Source organism: Symsagittifera roscoffensis, chromosome 5 (assembly GCF_963678635.1).
Source record: "Symsagittifera roscoffensis chromosome 5, txSymRosc1.1, whole genome shotgun sequence".
NCBI classification, from domain to species: domain Eukaryota; kingdom Metazoa; phylum Xenacoelomorpha; order Acoela; family Convolutidae; genus Symsagittifera; species Symsagittifera roscoffensis.
Window position 1 is genome coordinate 13,028,175 of NC_087066.1, and position 15,711 is coordinate 13,043,885.

Sequence of the window (15,711 nt, forward strand, 5' to 3'; positions counted from 1 at the left end):
GTATAACGACCGATTAGGTTTATTATAACATGAGAATGAAAACAACCACGAAACCTCATTTAGCGCTTCCTTGGCAAAAAAACGTGTTTTTTCATAATCCTTGTGGATCAGTTTTTTATAACTAATGCATCAACTGATAAGCCAGAAACCCAATGCCACTATTATTTTCTAGAATTTTTTGTTGACTCTGAACCAGAAAGAGAATGTTTCTTAAAATACTTAGAAAGCATATTTAAAATTTATGCAATATGTATATAAATAAGAATATATAAGTATATTTCAGTAGAATTGAGTGGTGTTCAAAGACGCCTCAGGTGACATATTTCTATCATAAAAGTGACTAAAATGCCAATAGAGCTATCACGCTTGTTTCATCCCCGGCATGCAAATTCTGCTAAATTTGGTCACTGCAGGCAATAAAAACAAATGAACTGAAGAAGAATATTAAAAAAAAGTATGAATAATTTCTGTTCATATACTTTTACGAGGATAACATACAAAGTTTTGTTGAATGTGCTCAAAAAATGGCGGATTTTTCTGTTTTCTACCTACCCGCACTGACAAAAATGGTTTAAGATTGATTTTAGCATGCAAAAAGTATTTAGATTAAATTGAGATCAATTTCAGCATTAAAGTGGATAATTAAAAAGAAAAGATTAAGATTGATTCGAATCAACTTGAAATCGATTTAAATTGATCTTAAGCCCAGTTTAAAAAACTGATTTGAGAGCGATTAAACCAGATTTGTTTTCAGAGGGATTAAAACGAAGGAAGGGATTAAAACGGAGTTAAATCAATTTTCAAATTTTTGCAAAATTGCAAATTTTCACATTTTATCAGTTTTGAGTTTGTGTTGCATTTTTAATTGCCAATCAGTTTTTTTACATCGAAGGCGTCTACTACTAAATGAAAAAAGGGCCATAAAAATCAAATTTTTTTCCAGTTTTGAATGATTTAGGTTGCCATCTGATTTATTTGGCTAGTTTGAACAATTTTCTAACTCTTCTAAGGCGGCGTAGGTTTCGTTAGAGAGGAAATGGTTGGTCGCCAAAACACGTCTAGAACAAATCCTTTAATTTTTTTCACAAACATGTAAATTCAAAATAACCCTTTTGGTTAAACATGCATGCTGCTACAAATTGAAAACATTACAATTAAATAAAAATCAACAACTACAGCGGCATGTAAACACACAAACACATCTTGAATACTATGAATGAAACAATATTGATATTAGATACAACAATGATCTTGAAAAAAACTAATAGATATATCAAAGTACATAAAAATTTTTGTGTATTTCTATCAACAATTTTTGAAACTCAAATTTTAATTTTTGCTTAGATTAAACTTTTTTCCCCGATTTCTTTTTAGGTATCTATATTTTTTAAATTTGTTTTCTGCGTTCGTTTTACAGGTAAACTGCTATAAAGAAACTGCCTATAAATTTCATTTGTCATTTTTTTCGCCACATCGAATATTTGACTACAACATTTGCTGTATTGAATAGTTCGGCTGGAATTGAAAATTATAGACTTGAAAAAGAGATCCCGTGCGTGATTGTAATTTCTGCGCAGATTGACTCCCCAGTTAATTCGTCTTTTTAGTCTGTAAATTTGATACATAGATAGATTTTGAAAAAAAGCTAGCTGAAAGTTAAATTTGACAAACTTAATGTTCTGAAATGCATATATCTTGTTTCGATTGGAACAATATGTCGCACGCAGTATTTTGACATAAATGCAACAACCATGTTCGTTAATTACTTCTTCAGTTCAGCTAAAAATGTAAAATGTTTGTCCACTAACACTCCAAGTGACCTGACATGTTCGTTAGCAGAAACTGTTTCTTCTCTATAAACAATTTTTTCTAGAAAAATTTTTTCCTCAAGGATAATAAACTCTGTTTTATCAACATTCAGAGCAAGTTTGCATTCATTTAAATCTTAAATTAACTTTCCTAGCTTTTGTAGCATTGATATTTTTAGGCCACTTATTGGGTGTTTGTAGAAAAGATACTTGTATCATCAGCAAATTGCACTAAACCGATGTTGCTTTTTGATTTGGTGTTGAAAAGCATTTACATGAAGAAAGAAAACCAATGGTTCCAAAACGGAAACTTTTTGTAAACCATAACTAATCGATTTCTAGTCAAATAAAAGATTCCTATTGCAGTTCAACCTATTGCTGACGGCTTCCTCTAAGAGACTTGATTGATGTCTTATAGGAAAAACCATACATTTCATTTTTTCTAAGTAAACTCCATGAGACATGGAGCTCAAAAGTTTGGAAAGATCTAAAAATGCATACTCAAAAGCGAATTTTGTTCGAGATATTTCTTAATTTAATTCGAAAGCACAAACGTTCGAAAACATTTGGAGCGTTTTTGTCAGATGAGTGAGCTTTTTATTTGATGCAATCTCTTCATCTTTTTCGAAGACAGGTGTTGTATGTGCTTTTTTAAAGGAACGATGGAGACTGGTTTTACATTATACTTTCCTTTTTCTGCGAGCTGGAGGTGTGTTTAGATTACAAGCTTACCTTGTTAGAGGCAAAAAGTTTTTATTCCCATTCCATTGGCCCTGGAGACTTATTTAACGATTATTTATCTATTTGTTTGTAAACTCTTTTCTTGTGAAGCAGCGAAAATGAAACAATGTAGTTGTACTTTTACTTTTGGTTCTCAGTGGTTTATACGCAAATTGATATTTGCGACTTAAAAGAAAATTTTGCGGACTGTAGATTTATGGCCCTAAGTTTTAAAGTGTTTCAAAGGCGTTGTGGGTTTGCTAAAGGAGGGTGTAGGGTGCCTTCAGAAAAAAAATTGTCACCAGAAAAATTTCGCCGTATACCGTTTCCAAGCTGAATTTCGAATCAATAAATCTTCAAAAAAACTGTTGTCTAACTGTATTTGAAAGACTTTTTGTTTCGTATTAGTTTTCCATCATGAGCGGTACAATTGGTTCCACTGTGCATCGTTTATCCCTGAGACCGCACTGTGTGTGTGGCAGCAAGTCATTTTTTTTCAATTAAGTGCTTATGGCGATTGTGTATAAAGCATTTCAAATTTTACTCAAGGTTCTGAAATTTAGGATCTAAAGCTTTGCGGGCAATTTTCCTGCCTTCAATCTGAAGTGGGACAACTTATGATCTTTATGAGCATCCGGCATAACTCTAACAATCTGAAACAAAAATTTTCTGTAATTTCAAGTAAATCGTCACTTATTAATTTTGAGTTTTTTAAAAAAAATAAAAATTTTAGTCATAGCAAGCTATAGTTGTTTGTTGAGGTACAAGTTGCTTCAATTAACTCCTCTTGATTATATGTTTTCAATTTTTTAATTGAAAACTCTGTGGTAGTCAATGACATTGAATTGATACTAAGTTCGGATAACACACTCCCAAAACTTGCAAAACAGATATTGAAAAACCCAACACTGGCTGATTCCAACAACTTTAGTGGTTGATTCAATTCTGCTTTCAAAAAAAAATGTTTTCTTAGCCTTTTTTTGATGTTCATTGGTTTAAAGTCAAAAGTTTTCTGCATCAAACAGCAAATCAATGCATGTAAACATTCAGAGTTTAAAAAATAGTAGCATATGATATCAAATAAATACGCCAGCAAAACTATCAGTGGCGATTGCTAGACAAGAATTATCGGAGTTGAAAAGTAAATCGTTACACGTTTTCCTTCTTTCCATAAACATGATCTCGTCTTTATTAATTTCTATTGTGAACTTTTGTCTGATTTAGCCAGCTCAATTGGCGCAAAGTTCACATCATATTTAGAAAAATTCAGTTATCTGGGATGCTCATCTGTGTAACTCAAAGTTCATAAAAACTAAATTAGTTTGCGTAAAGAAACACCCAAAAGGTATTGCTTATTATAGTACAGTATTAGGAGAATTGAAAAAACTAGACACATATTGAAAAAAAAATTCAAAAATCAAGTATAATTTTGAGCTAGTGGAAAATGAAAAAAAAGAAAGATTTTTTTTAAAGTGCCGAAAGGATTAAAGTGAACATCAGAAAAATAAACATTTGAAATGGTTTATTGAATAAATAAAGAAAGACTAGCACAGAAAATTTGACAATAAAAAGCAATCCACCAACTTCAACAAGGGAGGCCAAATGTTCCAATGAATAGGCGTACAGTTTAGCAATGGTAGGTCAGTTGAATCCAGAGAATAATTTTTAAACATGTTCCAAGATGTAAGTGGATTTCACTTACACAATTTTTGTGGATTTTGAGCTCAAATTTTTGCAACGTATAACTTGTCATTACATTAGTTTTGCCGCGGATTCCGTCCGCAACGAGGGAATATAGCTAGTTGTTCCAGATTTCAAAATGCTAGCACATTCCCCAAATGGTAAACGAGTTCTGCAAAACTGTAGCGCTTTATGTAGTGATGTAGGTGGGTTCTACAAACTGTAAACTGATTTCGCCAACGTAGGCGGATGCGGCAAAATTAATTTTTTTTTAATTTAATGATTATATATTTTAATGGATTCCACAAACTATTCCAAATTCTGCAAAATTTGTTGCAGACTCCGCAAATTTGCCTGTTTTGGGAGCGATTTTGAGAGTACAGTGTTTTAGCTATTTGTTCCTGCAATCCAAAACAGCAAATAATTACTAGCCATAATGTGGATTCCGCGATTAATCTGTTTTCGGCCAGTTGCAGAATCCACTTGCAGTTCACAAATTACACAATTTGGCCCCGTAATTTTCTTTCTAACAACTTCCTTTTCCTTTCATATTCCAGTTTGGATTTAATATCGTTTTGAAATGCAATATATCATTTCAAGGATTTTAAAATGATACCATGCACAATCCTCTCCATCATTCTTTAAAAGTACCTAGAGTTGCGTGAAGAAAAAAACACTCTTTGAGCGCGAAAGAACAATAAAACCAAGTTGATCAATAAAACGCAAGGGAGCAGCAATTTCAGACTGCATTTTCTTAAGCCTCGGGGGTTTCTCACTTAAAATGAGCCGCAGTTTATTCGGTAGCTTTTGACGTGGACAGAATTTCAAGCTTCAACTGGCTTAGTTTGCTCTAAAAGCTTAGTTTGATACACTGGCGGTGACTTTTTTCATTAGTTCAAGTGAACTCTTCACTTCAAAATCAATTAAAACATCGAAGGGTGCGGTACAAAAGAACATCTATGCCCGGAGCTATATCAATTTCAATTTCCTCTCTTAGCCTTTTTTGTTCCCATCTGATGACAACCGAATTACGAAATTTCATTTTCAATTTCCTGAAAAAACAAAAATGACAAATGTATTCAATTTGAAACACATGTGGCTGCCTCTTTCATTCTCAGTTCAGTTCAAAAACAACGGAATGAGCTTTTGCTCCGTAACTCCTGGTCCTGTGATTATTCTTTGGTTGCTTTTCCATGGTGCCGCTTTAAATTAATGCTCAACAAAATAGTCAAATTGGGATATTTTCTGTAAAATCCATTTTACAAGGACATTTTTGTATAGACAAGAAACCGGGTCCACTTTCTGAAGTTATTTCATGACGTCCACTTTGGCCCAGTTGAAAGTTTTTACAATTTTTTTGATTAAAATCTTATCTGAACTGGCCACGAACGAAATATCGTTACTGTACGGGAGGATAGAGTGAATTTTTGCCAATTTTTCAAAAAGATTTCACGAAGAACTTTTTTTGAAGATAGGGTCTTCTAGTATTTCTTCGGAAATCTTAAATTAATAATTGTGGTTTCTCCGCGGTTAGCATAGGATCTATAACAAGCTTTTCAGCCTGTCTAAGCTTACAGTCCGTTGCTTTTATCGCCCCACATTCCAGATTGAGTTGGTTTTTTGAGCAAAACTCTTTTTTTTCTGCGACTCAAGGTTTTTTTTTGCGTCTAGAAATTTTACGTGGTGCGTTATCAGACCGACGAAAAACTGGTCACTTTCCAAAAATCCGCCATCCTTCAGAGCAACCCCCCTTCCGCAAAAATCATCGGCGAGTCTGTTTGAGACAATTGATGGCTGATGATTCAACCACACTTTCTAAATTCTAGTTCATTTCAAAAAGTATTTGTTTTGTACGGCTTGAGCAAATGGATCTTAAAACGAATCAACTGAAGAACTATTACGATTAATTGATTTTGTTCGCAGCTGCAAAAAATGAGAATAGTTTTGATTTAAATAGGGATACAATTTGGCTTCAATCATTATATTTGTTTTGGTAGGAACATTTCTGAAAGTTGGCCGAGAAAGTTGGGGTGTTGATAAATTCAATTTCCTATAATCCTTTAGCATAATCCTGGATTACAATAATTTTATAATAAATTATTTTTCAGGAAGCTATAAAAAAGCCTGTAAACGAATTTAGTCTGCCTCTTAAAAAAATTTAACAGTTTTGAGTATGCTCTTGAATTTAAATTTAATTAGCAAAATGGGCTAAAACTTATTATATCAGATATCCATTAGGCTTTTTTTCTGAAAAAATATGGTAAATTTGTAATTTTAGCTGCTCTTTTAGAGTAAAATAATTAGGGTTGAAATTCAATTAGGGTAGATGTCAAAAATTCGAACAGTGGGAAGTCGCAAGTCACTCAAACTGACTTTCGATTCGGAAAAGGCTGCCTTTTTATGTTCATTTTGAATGCCCAAGATAATTTTTACCCGGGCACTGAAACGAATGTGATTAGTTCAATTAAGTGCATGTATTAGTGTAGGGAGAAAGCTGCCCGATAACCGCTTGCGGTCTTTTAGAAGGACCTTTTTAGGAGAACGTTATGATCCCTTTAGCCGGTGACATTTTATGGAGATTGCTTCTTAACTGGGGGATTTTTAGCCCGAGAGAAAATCAAGTATCTTCGACGTTCAATCGCAGACGGTTTTACTTGCAGATAATTAGATGCCTTATTTAAATGCAAACTACAGAAAAGGCGGATCAAATTGTAATATCTTCCTTAAGCCCGGCGCTTACTTGTGACCTTTTATCGATTCAAACGTTTTTTTTATCCGAAAAAATTAAATTTTTCTATCAGAACTCAACAATATGCTACTGAATTAAATTCATTTCTAGGATAATATTACACTGACATTTTTGTCTAAAGGAAATAAGATCAAATCTAAATACAGCCAAAAACTCGCAAACATAAACTAAAAAAAGCTGAGTAGTGTTTCTGCAGCCTAAAATCAAGCCTAAAACAGCAAAATTGCTACAATGATAAGCCAAATTTTAGATCCAGAGAAATTAGAAGAATTGAGTGAATTGACTGATACAAAATTAGAAGAATTGAGTGAACGCTTTGAAATGTATTTGAAGTTTTAGGATATATTGGGACACCATACATATAAATGTTTAAACTGAAAGCACGTTTTAACAAGGATAGGGTGTTGCTGTGCAAGTAGCACAGAATATTCTGACCATATTCATTAAAAAATCTACAAAAAAAATCATTTTCTTTAGTTTCTTCATTTTAGGGTCGTTTTTTGCCAATCGTGTAATTTGAGAACCAGACCAACTCTTAGAAAGTTAGCCAGCCAAAAATACATAATCTTGAATAGTTCGGCTCAATGCATGTACAGTTTTTCAGATTTTGGTTATAATATATTCAATTCGGAAAAAATACTAGTGTTAAGTTTTTTCTCGATACTTCTCATAGTCAGAATCATTAAGCCTAACATACTATTTTTTGATACTGTAGGTAATACAGATATAGATAATGCAATTTTGAGGCAAAAGTGTGGTATATTTTTTTCGGTAAATAATTGTTGGGTTCTAGTTAGAAACCATAATACTTGCCCTATAATTAGGGTGCTTTTTCAATCGACGGATTATCACGTTATAAGCGTTTTTGACTGACACTGTTTGTACCATCTCAAAATAATTACTGCAGGGAGCTAATTTTTCTTTCTAAAAAAACAACCACTCACTTGTGGCCATTAATTTGTTAACCAAAAAATATCTAAATTGCTATTTTGACCAAACTGGGATAATTAAAGCGGGATATACTGGGTTCTTCTAACAAGCGTAAGCGGCACATTAAATGAATCCAAACTGAACTGCCTTTTGGTCTTAATTTTAGGACATAAGACGCTAATTTACTTTAAATAGCGTACGGGGAATGAAGTTTTATAAAAAATTGTTTGATAACTTTAATCTTTGTAATTAGCTAAAAATGCAGAAAATAAAGTTGCCTTGATATAAATTTTGCCTTGATATACGACAAATTTTGTTGTTTTGGCTTTCGAATAAAGTGCTGAGTTTTTAGGCTAGCAGTGTTTTTTTATTAATCAAACTTCGGCGATCACAATCATAATCTTTAACAAAAATCATAGCCCAATCATTGAAAATTTTGACTCCCGAGAGTTTTGCTCGATTGTTTTGCTAAATTGTGGGATTTTGAAAAATGTCAATTTGGCCAAGCTCTGAATTAAGTTATGAACGCTTTGATAATTTTTTGATGACGTTGAAAACTTAACGCCTGGGTGGCATATAGTCTCGCAAAAAATAATTGTTCCAAATACAAATGAAGCACACAAAATGTTCATTCTCACTTCATGTGACTCATTTTGATATTTGATATTGCTCAAAACTTGTGGTTGTTTCAACAGTTTTAACCAAGTTTTTCCGATACCAATTCAAGGGCAGTCGAAACATTTAGGGCTTTGCGCTTCTATACCAGCTGTGATTATCACAGTTTACCCAGTTTACTGTACTTTTGTGAGGCAAAGTTCTTCAAAATAATCTGCAGCCGAAGTAATTTTTTTGAGACATTTTAATCTAGTTTGCTTTCTGTTGATAAATGAAAACTTGAAGTGCACTTGTTTTTGATTCTCTCTGTCGTTGTTAAAAGATATAGTCGTTGAAGCATTATTTCAAAAATTCTTTGACAGATTTGTTTTCCAAACACGTTTCGGACACACATACACATTTTCACCTTAAATAACTATCGGAGCCAAATAAAACAAAACTACTAGTATCAGGATACAGCTTTGAATGCTTCGACTGCCTCTTGAATGCTTCGACTTCGAAAAATCATTAATTAAAATTTTTTTAAAAAAAAACTGAGTAATAAAAATTAAAATAAGAAAAAATAAAAGTTGAAAAATTTCAAAAACAACTGAAAAAAACACTTTCTCAGATAAATAAGTTCCTTGCAATGTAAAATGCTTTGTAAAACACAAAAAGATGTAAGATATATCCAGCAACGTAACTCTTAAAGCTTGTCTCCAATCAAACTGGAAGAATTGTCGGGCTGGATTGAATCACCGCCACTGTTTAATAGAAAGAAATATATCGCGCATCGGTTGCCCCAAATGATCCAATCTGACAAATTACAAACCACCTTAACTTTACCAAAATGGACCAAAAGTTGAACATCTTCTAAATTTGAGCTCAGGACATCAATAGCTTTCAGTTGATATAAGTAAACCGCCAAAAATGGCTAGTTAACTAGCAAATATTTGTCTGGAAAAAAACACCCCAAAAGTCACCCATAAAATCAGAGGCGGATTTAGGATGGGAGGGGAGCGGGCGTCCCTCCCTCAGGGTTTCGTCCCCCTGCCGACCCAAAAATTCCCCGTTTAAAAACGTTTTTTTTTGGCCTGTTTTTTCACAATTTTGCCTACGACACAGAAATTTTGGCCAAAACAGGATCTTTTTAGTGCTTGGGGGGTGCTCGGAAAATCTAATTGGTCGAACTAAAAAAAAGGTCAACAAAATTGTCAAAATTTTTTCGAAAACACCGGCATAAAATATTGATTTTTTTTTCATTAGGTTTATTTGAAACTGGTTATAATAAGAGATATATCAGCGAAGGTACATAAGTGAAGATGGCTATAATAAAAGAAAAACTGGATCTTATTTTTGGCGAAGCAAGTTTTTGTTCAAAACCTTATTCAAATCTCAGCTCAAATATTTTTATCTGCTCAACAGTTCAAATTGTTTTATTTTGTGATTTGAACTGGGTCTAAATTTTGGAAAAGTTGCTTTGTTTCTTTTCTAACTTTGTTTCCGACATTATAAATTTCGTGAGATCGGCGTTGTTGTTTCAGACTACCCTTACGTGACCCTGTGTTTGACAATCGAACTGAGGCGCAAGTTGAGCATCTACCTGATCACCATCTACTTGCCCTCCATCTCCCTGGTTGTGCTATCCTGGGTGGGGTTCTGGATCGACAAGAGAGCAGTGCCCGCCAGAGCATCGCTCACAATCACCACTATTCTCGCACAGATCACACTCATCACTGGGGCTGCCAATCAGTAAGAGATGCAAATCTTCTAGAGAGTTCTCAAACTGTGAATGAATAAAAAAATTAAGTAATTTAAAATATCAAAAAAATAGAAATACAACATTAACAACGGACTTGGGTGGAAAAGCACTGTGGAATGAAGCGCAAAATATGAAGATAAATTTTTTTTTTTTTAAACTTTCCCGCACCGGAGTTCCATGGATAATAATTGATTATAATGGAAAAATGTTGTATAAAATGTTCAAATTATAATCCATTATAATCCATTATAATCCATTAAAATCCATTATTATGGCAAATTTAGACCACGTAATCGATTATTTGGTCATTAAAATCGATTTTTTTGAAAAATAAAAATCCATTACAATCCATTATAATCGATTATAATCCATGATTTTTGTCACTGAAATCGATTTTTTTGCCAAAATAATCCATTATAATCGATTATTTTGAAAAAAAAAATCCTTTATAATCCATTATAATCCATTTCATTTTTAGAACTAAATTCGATTATTTTTGCAAAATATTGCAAATTTTGCAAGAAATTTGCAGAATTTATGCCATGTCTTTTACTACATGGCATGTCTCAACGTCATCCCCTTGCCCCCTCAGCTAAAGGGGTAGGGTAAACTGGGGGGAGGGGAAGCTGGGGGGGGTTGGGTAAATAAATTCGGGTAAACTGGTGGGAGGGGGGGTAAGCGGGAGGGGGGGGGGGGGGTTAGTAAACTGGTGGGGGTAGTAAATTGGATGCTTAACTGGTGGGGGGGGGGGGCGGTAAGCGGTAAACTAGGGGGGGGGGGGTGGGTGCGGTAAACTGGGGGGGGGGGGGCGTTAAATTTTATTCTGAAATGTAACATTTTATGAAACGTAATTAGTAGCAACTGCACTAAACAGGATATGATATAATTTTGAACAAAATTGTAAATTTCAAGAATAACCCCTCGAAAAACTCCATTATAATCGATTATAATCGATTAAAAATGGATTATTTTGCCTCGAAAACAAGTTTCATTTTATTTCAAAAATAATCGATTATAATCGATTATATTCGGATTTTATTGATTAGAAAAACAGTTTCATTATAATCCATTTTTAATCGATTATAATCGATTATTATCGAAATTTATTGAGACAGACCACGAAAATTCAATATAATTGATTATTATCCATGGAACTCCGGTGCGGGTTGACGGCTAATTTTGAAAATAATTTTGTGTATTTCAATTTTCCAAACGCTAGCCTATAATCAAATTATACATACAAAAACTATATTGGCTCTCTTTTTGGGCTTCAAGATTTTGGTATACGTTGCATAATTTCATTTAGATTTCCGGGAATTGCCGATCTGAAGCTGGTCGACCTCTATCTGATCGTGAACTTCTTCTATGTCTTCGCCAGTCTCATCGAGTTCGCCCTGGTGTCGTACGAGCCCCCCGTCAAATCTATCGGGAAGTCATGGCTACAGAACACGAGGGAACGCATGCGCATGATGAACGCCAAGATGCCCACGGAGAGTCCCCGTGAGGGGGGCAGGAACAATAATAACAACAAGATGGGGAGGTTGAGTGGGTTGATTAGGCCCAAGAAGATGTCCAAGGGGTCCATGGGTGGCGGCGAGGGGGATACGATGACCTATTGCAATACTGTCGTTCATCAGATGGTAATTTTTCAAAATTTCATTGAGCATTTAAATAGTTTTTGCTCACGGATCTCGGATTTTTTCGGTTCTAAATTCTACTGTGGGGACTGAAGCAAATACAAAATTGAGGATCCTCGCATTATGGATCGACTTATACAAGTCCCCCATTAAGTCACCTTACAATCAAAAACGTTGTTTATTAATTATAATTACTAGTTTTTATTATTAGTAATACACATAGAATCGGTAGATGGATGAAGATATTGAAAAAAGATTCTGCGAATTATGTCGGCGTATTATGTCAGTCTTTTTCTCATTTTTTTTTTAAGTCAAGCAATTTGATTTTCCAAACTCTACCAAATCACAATAAAGACCCTATTTTGATCTAGATTTTCTGCTACGTAGGCAAATTTTCAAAAAAAAAACAGCCAAAAAAAATCATGAATTTTTCGGCGCGCCCTCGCCCGTCAATGCTAGAAAACGTTTAAGATCGGTCAGCCAAAAATTGATGTCTGAAAATAAAACCAAAAAGGGACCCCTTTGGGTCGTCAGGAGGTCGAATCCCCGAAAAGAAAGCCCCCCCCCCCACCTTAATCACCTGATCGAATTGCTAAGCATTCCGTACAAAGTTCTGACTACATTTTGTTTGAGTCATTTTAACCGCATAAATCCTTTTGAACCCTCTCCTGGGGGGAGGTGTCATTATGTGAGTTAATTATGTTTTCACAGGTACCGTATGCTTATTTTTATCCTTGAATGAACTTTCGGATACTCGCTTGAACCAGATATCAACTGAACTGAAATTAAGCTAGCACTGTTTCAAGTTTTAAGTCAAGAAGCTCAAGTATTATCGTTTATTCCTTTCATCTTATTATTGCCAGTTTTTATATCAAAAATACGGAATGAAATGCCATAGGAAAGCAGAAGCTTTGTTTGCCTGGTGGAACACATGTTTCTACTATGATCCTACAATTTTAGGCAATACTACAAACGGTAAAATATTTCTTAACGAAATGACTCTTATTCCAAAACTGTTTTGTCATAGTTATAGTTGTCTTGCTCAGTAGTTTTATCAAATAAATGCAATCGGCTCAAAATTGAAGACATTCTGCCAAGTTGTTTAAAAAGACGTATCAAGCTGATTTTCTGACGTATTATGCTGATGTGGCGTATTCCTGGAACGCCACATTAAATGTCATTACAATAATTTCTGCGCTGCTGTGAATTTTTTTTTGCGCTGACTTATTTTTGTTTGAAAATTTTTTGAAAAAAATGCATTTCTTTCTGGCTACTCCTTCTTAATGAGTATATATTGGCGCCAAAATAGCTTTTAAATAAATTTTAGGGATAATTATCTTATAAAAGGTGTCGTAAAATAGTATAAAAGGGAGTGGTGAGGAATTCAAATACCTTTGGAGCGAGATCGACTCGATTAGGTGTGCTCGACTTATGTTTCGACTTTTCCGACAAAATTTTGGTGCGTTTCGACTTCCTCGACCCAAGAAAAACTTAATCGACTTTGCTCAACCTAATTCAGACATGTTTCGACTTTATCGACCGAAAAAAAAACTTCATTATAAATGATCAAAACAGCCAAGATATGTTTTGACTTTTTTGACCAAAAATCGGTTTGTTTCAACCCTCTCGACTTTCTCAATTGATTTTTTTCAATATTTTGCTCGATATCAGTGGCTTCCTCAATAATTGATTAAGTTGGGAAACAAATTTCAGAATTTAAGATCTCCTAATTGATTATCTGCGCTCTTCTAATCACTAAAAAGACCCACCAAGAAAAAAAACATAGGATTATTGAACATTTAGTTCAATAAAGACGAAAAACGACGCTTTCGAGGCTTTTTGGAAACAAAGCAAAACTTGTACTCCACTCAACACGCTACTGCTTCATTTGTTTTATCTGCCCGGTCTTGTCTGTGCTCGACTGATGTTTTGACTTTACTGACCCAAATTGTTTCGATTGTGCTGAACATCTCATTTTTCAATTTTCTCGACTTTCTCGACTATGAAATAATCTGAAGAAACTGAAAGTAAAGATACAATTTGCTTTAGACAAATTCCAGTAAGGACGCCAGAGATAGAAAAAAGTAAGTCTCTTCTGATTTTTCTTCAGAATTTCTTACAATTTTTTCTATTTTTTGCATAAAAGCTTAGGGTCTAAAGGTGGAAAATTTTACTTTGAAAAAAAGATCAATAAAGAAGTAAACATAAAAAGCACTTTTTCTTGCCTTAGGAACCCTCACATCTCAACAAAAAGAGGCCCGGAGAGGTAAACAATTCTACCGAAGTGATTGTTGCTCAGTGCAACTTTCTGACTGAGGTTTTTTGAACTTTCTGAACTAAGTTTAAATTCATCAAACGAAAAATTAACAAATAGGGAGTGCATGACCAAGGTTTCGACTGAACATGACCTATGTTTTGATTTCCTTGGCCAAAATGGGATATATTTTGACTCTGTGTTCGATTTAAACTCGCATTAGGAGGCCAAACTGAGCAGTTTATGAATTGTTAGCGGATTCCTCATCAGTTTTGTCGCAAAACACGCAATATTGCTTTTTTTTGATTTTTTCTGATGTTTTTGCTTCCACGATCAAATAGTTAAAACACTGTATTGCTGAAAATTGCTCCAAAGATAGCCGATTTTTCGGAATTTGCAACAAAGTTTGCAGAATCCGCAACAATTTGTAGAATTCACTCACAAATAACATATCATTTGAGTTGCGTAAAATTATGCTGTTCCAGAAAACACAATTGTAACGGAATCTTCAAATTGTAAGCAAAATCCGTAGCGAGAGTTCTAACAGTTTAATCTCATTTGCTGCCTACAATTCTATCTCATTTACTGACATCAGTTCAACCCAGGTTATTTCAATCTCAATCACTGCCAATGATTCAATCTCCTTAACTGAAAACAGCTTAATCCAGCTAAAATCTACCAGCTAAATCTCCAACACTGAAAGAACGAGCTCCGAAAGAATGAACACACTTCACCTCGGCAACCTCAAATACTGGGACAAAGAAAACCAACTGAAATAAGCGTAAACAAATTTCGTTTCCGTTTGGCCATCATCGTATCAATTTCAACTTAGTATTATCCAAGGTTTTTAATCTATTCCGAATTTACTCCCGAGCTTCAATTTGAATTAAAAGATAAGAACTTGAAGATACAGTTTCAAATGATAAATTAATATGCTGATAAAGCTACATATTTAGGTGGGCTCATAGAGAATAACAGAATCTTTAGGTCAAAAAGGTCAATCATATACACATTTCCAAAACAAAACCAAAACTCGCTAATCCCTGATAACGATTTTTCTCATTCAAGTTTATGATGTGTTTCTCAAATAACGATATTTATCAGAAATACCAAAAGTGTACCACACAATTTTATCTTAAAAGAATTAAGATTTAATCGTGAATTTTGCTGACAATGGTCAAGTCATTTTTTAAAATTCCCAATGTTATAGGAAAATTATTCTAGCTCTAGTTTTTAACTGATCATACGCAAGAACTGGTTTAGTTCAATTTATTAAACAAACTTGTGGAATTTGCTTGCTGCGAATTTCGCGTCTTCTACTTACATTTGCGGAAATCACTCACATTTTGAGGCATCCATTTAGTTGCGTAATTCAGAACCACTACTTTTTCTTTTTTCGCTTGTAGCTGAATCCGCAACAAAACATATGGCCCACAAAGCTTACGTTACAGATATTTCTACGCGGAATCTACGGAAGTTTTGTAAATGGAGTGCGCTTACTTTTTGGAAAGTGTTCAGAGACTTGACTCTAGATTCCACTGATCTGGATACACCAAATTTTGTCCCTATCCGAGGCA

General features: G+C 34.1%; 1 protein-coding gene across 2 annotated transcripts in view; it reads left to right on the top strand.

Moving 5' to 3' along the window:
* Positions 1-15,711, top strand: part of LOC134845688 (gamma-aminobutyric acid receptor subunit beta-like) — a 91,328-nt gene that overhangs the window by 74,238 nt on the left and 1,379 nt on the right. Inside the window, exons 6-8 of one of the 2 annotated variants that reach the window (XM_063862731.1) lie at positions 10,026-10,233; positions 11,550-11,883; positions 12,841-12,855. In XM_063862731.1, coding sequence (XP_063718801.1) covers positions 10,026-10,233; positions 11,550-11,883; positions 12,841-12,855 — 557 coding nt within the window. The remainder of the gene's footprint in view (positions 1-10,025; positions 10,234-11,549; positions 11,884-12,840; positions 12,856-15,711) is intronic. The other variant, XM_063862732.1, reaches the window with a different exon arrangement.